At 39.6% G+C, this 6,708-nt stretch overlaps 1 protein-coding gene across 1 annotated transcript; it reads right to left on the bottom strand.

The window, feature by feature from the left end:
• Window positions 1-5,749: 5,749 nt before the first annotated feature.
• Window positions 5,750-6,205, bottom strand: LOC149213464 (protein VARIATION IN COMPOUND TRIGGERED ROOT growth response-like). Its single transcript, XM_089389035.1, has one exon. It carries the CDS (start codon window positions 6,203-6,205, stop codon window positions 5,750-5,752), a length of 456 nt encoding a protein of 151 aa, XP_089245161.1.
• Between the last annotated feature and the right edge of the window lie 503 nt (window positions 6,206-6,708).

Genomic DNA, 6,708 nt, shown 5'->3' with positions numbered 1-6,708 from the left:
CTTTCGAGTGTCGCCTCATATCCTTTCTTTATGCAAGTTAGGAAACGACCAATCCTACGAGTTCAAAGGGTTAGAGGTCCTATAAATTTAAAAAATAAATAGTCGCTCTTCGCTTGCATTCCAAAAGGTTTGCATGCCCCCAGGTATAAAACAGAGTTTCAAGGTTACCTCTCAATTTGTAGACAAAACATTTGTTCTATTAGGAGAGGCCTACCTCTTACAGGTTACCCAAAGATTGTTCTATTTACGGTGTAAACAAAACACTTCTTTGGCGATGTTGCTCGAAATAAACAAAGGTGAGTGACGATGCCCGCCAACTCACATAACTTTGACAAGAGAATCTTATTCTAGAATAACCCCTCTTCCACTGACGGACGGGGTACATACTAGTCATATTCTCCCGCGGAAACCTACTCTATATCCGAAGTTTTCCTGCCGAAGCAGCCCAGGGTGCATGCCCCCTGGGTTTCAGTCATATCCCTCTGAATTACTCACGCTCATCGGGAGGACGGACTGGGGGTTGAGACATTTCTTGAGCGAAGAGACCATTTAGGGACGGTATATGACTATTTGCTATGCGTGATCCGGGAAATGAAAGCTGGTCCACGAGCTTGACCACTCTTCCTTCGTGCGGAAAACACATTACTCTAAAGAGCGAGGAGACAATGGCTCCCATGCAATAAATATAGTCTCGTCCAAGGAGTAGGTTATAATCCAAAGGTCCTTGAACTAACATGACGTTCATGCGAACTGTCTTCCCTCTCAATGTTATGGGCACATCGGGAAGGATCCCTAAAGGTCGACTGGTTCCTTTATCAAAGCCTGTTAGATTTCTCATTTCAGGCAACAGCGATGGTGAACCAAGCGCTTTCCAAGCAATAGAGGAAAGGATACTCACAGAAACCCCCTCATCTATGATGGTACTAGCCATGACCATTTTGTATATTTGAACAATAATTCGGAATGGTATGCTTGCCGGTAGGCGGGGTCTGCCTAGTTGATTCCAGTCGAAGGAGACAACTAGGTTGCTCGGAGGTGGGACCGAGTAGACGACCGGGTATAGCTCTGACGAACTTCCTACCTGCGGTAAAGGAACGGGTAAATTGCCCCCATGTTCGTCGGAGTCTGTGTTGATGAAGAGAATTTGGACGGTGTCATCCTTGTTCTCTTCAGTGACTGTATCATCCGAAGATAAAACCTCTGAAGGCAAAACTGGGTCAACTGCCGCCTCGACCTTTTGACTTTCGTCTGGTATGGATTCAGTTGGTTTATCTTTAATGATAGACGCTTCAGGCGACCACTTGAGCGGGCCAGCTGGATTCTCAACTAGTGATGGACTCGGCAAGAGTTTTTTATATCCAGGAGGAAGTCGTAATGGTGAAACCGGACGATCATCCAAAACTCTTTTAGCTTCGTCTAAGAAGGGACAATGGTGGAGGGCATGGTCGCCTTCGCACAGTTTACAAGGAAATCTAGCTTTCCCTTTTTGTCTTGGGGCTTCACTTTCACTAGTTGACGGTGTGCTTTCAACATGATCACCAGAGGTTGATGACACCGGATTGTGCAAACGAGGAGACCAGTCCCTTAGTATCCGGGGGATGCAAGGACAATCTTTGTGAAAGTGGTCTCCTTTGCAAATGACACATGGCGATTTAGGCCTCGTCGGTGCTGTGTGTGGATTTTCGTTAGACGACACTCGTTTTCCCCCATTCGCCTTTGGCTCCTTCTTCTTTTTCTCTTTCTTCTTCTTTTCCTTCTTCTCCTTAGGAACTTGGCTTTTAGCTTTACCAGTTCCATCAAGCGAAGAGGAAGGAGGAGAGGAAGAATTAGAAGAAGTAGAAGGCTGGTGGGTAACTCTGGACTCATCTAATTGCTGATTCGATTGTTCAGGAATAGTGGTGTTCTGAACGACATTGGTTGAGAAGAGCCATACTGGTAAGCCAATTGTCAGTCCTGGAAGCGACAATGTGGCCATATGGGGCGCACCAACATCTCCCCAAGAAGAGAAGGGACTAGGATTTCCACCAAGGGGAATTCCTTGGTTGGTAGGCTCCATTTTCTCAACCCAAAGATCAACGTAGGAAAAGGGGATGAATATTCCGTTTAAAATAAATTTTAACACGCTTTGACACAACTTGTTTTTTCAGTTTTTAAGAGTCGAGAAAAAACAAAAGATGACTCTAGTCTCCTTCGATTTTTAATGAGCCTGAAGTGACAAGTGCTCAGATGGACCTTTTCCGTTAAGGAGTCTGAAAAGGAACGAAAGGGACTGCTCTGGAGGTCTAGGTAGAGGGAGTACCAAACCAATCGCAAAACTGCAGAATACTTTTTACGGTACGACAGTCAATCTTCCCGAATGCTGTGTTCGGTGCATTGCGATCAGAAAGGCGGCCGACACGGCTTCCTATGGATAAAGGTTTTATGCCTATAGGGGTCTCCCAATGTATACTCGACGGTACGTGGGAGCACAAGTCCGTACTGGCACTTATCGTCTCAAAGTGGAGGAATCACCCAACCATCAGTGAGGACAACAGTTACCATGCTTTACGATGCCGGAATACGTCTCTAGCCTAGACCTCTAAATGTTGTGCGTTAAGTTACAAAGCGTTGTTAAGTTCATTGAATTTATTTTAAGTTGATCTTTCTTATGAAGTTTGCCTTTTGGGATCACCACGAGATGTAGATATAATTCCTAAAATGCAATCTAAAGATGATAAGCAAGCTTTTATCTCTTTTCAGCAATGAAAATCCTAACTACAAGGGGAAAAGAAAGACACAATCTTTTCTCAAAGAGCAAAGAGCACACTGTAAATGCACTTTTCCTAAATCAAGCCAAACAGACTGTCAATATGCAAAGGCACATGTGCATGTATTTGTTTTTCACTTTCTTAATATTGATGCCTAAAAAGAAAGTTGTTGTACAAATTTGAATTCGCTTTCAAGTGAAAAACACAAACAAGCTTCTTTTCGAAGTCAAAAGGTAGAGACGATTACGACACTTTATGATTTTGAAGTAAACACTTGTTTCGACACTAGAAATTCACAAATTCAAGCCAAAGGAAAAAGTAAAAGCATAATCGATTGTTAACAACAAATAAACTTTCTCCTAAGATCAACATCGACACTTACGACATATCTAAATCAAAGGACGACAGTATGACTAGTTTACTTTTGCAATGGGAAACTGTAAATGACGTAACAAACTCACAAAAACAAATGCAGTTTCTTTTATACAACTGAGGCGGAATTAAGGAAAAGAAAAGGGGCTTTTAAACAGACACACACACTGATCACAGGCTGCAAAAATCAGAGACAAAACTGGAAAAATGAGCAAAGAACCTTAGCTGCACAGGGCTAAGCTGATCAACGCACCTGGTACACAGAGAAACTGGATTGCAATGTAGGTTGCCCTCTCGGTAACAGCGCTGAAATGTAGAAACTCTTCACAGCACCTGCGCTGGGGCAGAAATGAGAATTCTATCCAGGTTCTGGGTCATGGTTTGCAGTTTAATCTATGGTTTTTGGCCGAGTAAAAGCAATCAGTAATGCACAATCAGAGGGTTGATTTAAAAGAGGTTTGAGAGCTATCACAAAGGATAATCAGATCATTTCTGAATCAGCTGTTCAGATCATAAACAGATCCAGTGAATGGATTGAAGTAGCAGATGTCTACTTTGCATTTGTAAATGGAAAATGCAGTTCGATTCGCTACTTCTAAGTTTATGAAACAAACAATCAAAAGAAACACAAACAAACTAACTAGACACGATCCCCAGCGGAGTCGCCATTTTGTTATCGAGAAAAGTGTCTATTCAGAATGACCCTATCCCACTGGGTTATGACAGAGACCTCAGAAACAAACAGGGAAAACTACTCTTGTATTCTCCTTTATGAACTATAAACGAAGAGGAATAGGATGAACCAACCTGTGTCTTGCGCTAGTCCTTTAATCCAATCTCTCTTCTCTTTGACAGCTTCCAGCTACCTGCTCCCTCACTTGCCCAGCGTCACCAAGTTCTTGCAAGATCACAGAAGAAGGAAACTACACAAAGACATGGATTTTTGTTCATAAAAAGCTTAGGATCAGATTAAGCTAAACATACAAATATAACACACATCAATGATATACAAGTATGTAGGAGAAACTCAAATAGTTTTATTGATAAAACAAGAAGATCCACGAGGAGTTACAATCGATGATTCCTGATCCAGCATCAACCTCCCAGCATGGAATCCCCTCTTCACCTCCAACAAAGCATAAATCACCCAATACTCTGATATCTATCTCAAAACCAACAGCAATTCTCTGCAATGTACAAAATTCCAGCCTCTAGATCTCTTGGTGAGGGATCCATATATAGATGTATGCAAAGAGTATGAGTCAGCTCATGAATTGATTAGTGGCCTCTCTCTGTCAGTTCTTGCTTCCACTTGGAGATTGGGAGCCTCTTACTCATCACTGGTCGAATTCAGTGAGGCAAGTGTCATTGGAGAAGATTCTGGAAGCTTCCATTGTCTCTCCACCTCGTGGAATGGCTCTGCCACTTATCATTTCCCGCTCAACGCACCCTGGTAGTGCATTCAAGTGCGTTGCAACGCACCTAGCCATTGTATTTGGGTGCTTTGCAATGCAGCTAGCTAGTGGAGCAGCTGAAATGATCCTGATTTGACTAGTTCTGAGCAGTTTCTGGTGGAGAACTTCTGGGAGAAGCTGTAATTTGTTGACCTTGTTTCTTTAGGAGATGGAAAAACACTTTTAGGGACTTAGGATTCCTTGGTTTATGGACATTTCATGCTTATAGCTGTAAGGCAAAAAAATGTCTATAACACTTCCTGTTCCACAACACTAATTTATGCTTTAGGTTATGTTTTGTTCGTAAAATTACTTATATCACAATTAATACAACAATATGTAAACCAACATTTCATTAAAAAACAACCATAAAAGAGCATTATAAGTCATTTTGAAATTACGATACCAAAAATGTATACAAGTTATTAAACATTCAAATTCCCACTAAAATATTGTAGAAAAAACAAAAATCATATGCACAAGTTTTAGTACTAGAAAATCATTAAAAACATTAATTTATGTCGGGTTGCATTAACAATATATATAATCATTGTTACTTTAAACACAAGCTATCATAGATTGTAGCTACAATATCAAAAGTGTCATGATTGGGCTTATCCAAGAAGTCATTTGTGATGGGCCATAGTTCTTCCACAAATATTTACTTCCATTTATTATTTTCCTCTTGATACAGAATTGCCACTTTTCATATCATTGGAGGGATGCATAACTCCATCTCATCCAATAGTGGTTGAGGATCTTCATCATCCTAACTCTGTGGCCTTCTTTAGTGCTTTTCACAAGTTAAAATTCAAGTACATAATCAAAAATATTAACCTCTAAAGCTGAAAAACTTTGTAAAATATTAAAAATATGGTTGTATCAAAACACATATGCTAACTTACGAAAAAACAAGACCTAACCAATGAAAGTCGAGATGCATGAGTAGTTGAAAGAGAATTTCCAACAAGCAGAGATCAACATTCACAATTTTGAAACAAGTGGAGATCCGTATTCACAAATTTAAGTAAAACTTAAAATGAAAGACATGAAAAATACAAAAAACCTTATCAAATTTTAAAAGAGAAATTTTGTACCTATTTTTGAATTCTTGGAAGATAGCAAAAACATTTATAATACAATTAAATCCGTTTCCCCAAAAAAATCTGGAATTAATTACCGATTGTAATATTTCATGTTGAAAGCACAAATCCCGGCGATATCAGCAAGACCTTTCCTCCATTCTTTGATAATATGGGGATCGAATATTTTCTCCTCTTCCAGCCTGCGCAGATCCTCATTGTACGGACTTCCATTCTTGACAGCCGCCCACCGCCTTGTGCGAAAAACTAAAGATTTCTCTGGGTAACAATAAAGATCTGAAAATTGGATGTGGTAGAGTATGGGTATAATAGGTTTTCTGGATTTCAGTATATGCAAAAGATCCGTTAAACAGTCACTAGACTTCGAGTAGTTCTTACTCAAGATTACTAAATGCAGGCAAGCGCTGTCGATAGGGCCACGTTGCAGGCCATAGGAATCTAGGGTTTTAAAGACGAGATCGGCAAATTCCTTTCCTAGATCAGCAGAATGATAATTTACGAATACGATAGGCTGAGCTTGCTTAACCATTGTGATTACCGTGGTAATCTAGATGCTCTTGTGATTGATCGGTAGCATAATCTGATGCCGAATGGAATTTTAATGCAGTAGTTTTCTCTTTCTCCTTTCCTCAGAGGTCTCACAGGCGTCGAATGAAAATGAATCGCAGAAAAGAAAGAGGGGGGCTTAAGTCCCTCAAATTGCTTTTTGGAGGTCAATGGTGTAAAATAGAAATTCATAGATACATAACGAATTATGTGAATTCTGGTAAAAAATTTCTATTTTACAGTTACAGAGTGTAAGATTCAGCATCATATAAATATTTTACTAGAATTCACGCCACTTTCACCTCATCTGCGGTGATAAAATAATTGAAACTAATTATCAATAAATAAATATAATTATAAAAATTAAAATTAATAATTAAAATATAAATAATTAAATTAAAATATTATATAATTATATAATTAATACAAATATAGTTAAGATAGTCTTCGGCAAAATCACATAACCAATCTTTTGTCGACGCGTTT

This window comes from Pinus tabuliformis, chromosome 1_1 (genome assembly GCF_031772625.1).
Source record: "Pinus tabuliformis cultivar Carrire ecotype Pingquan chromosome 1_1, CPIR1, whole genome shotgun sequence".
Classification (NCBI taxonomy): domain Eukaryota; kingdom Viridiplantae; phylum Streptophyta; class Pinopsida; order Pinales; family Pinaceae; genus Pinus; species Pinus tabuliformis.
This window is presented reverse-complemented; position numbering and strand designations above follow the sequence as displayed.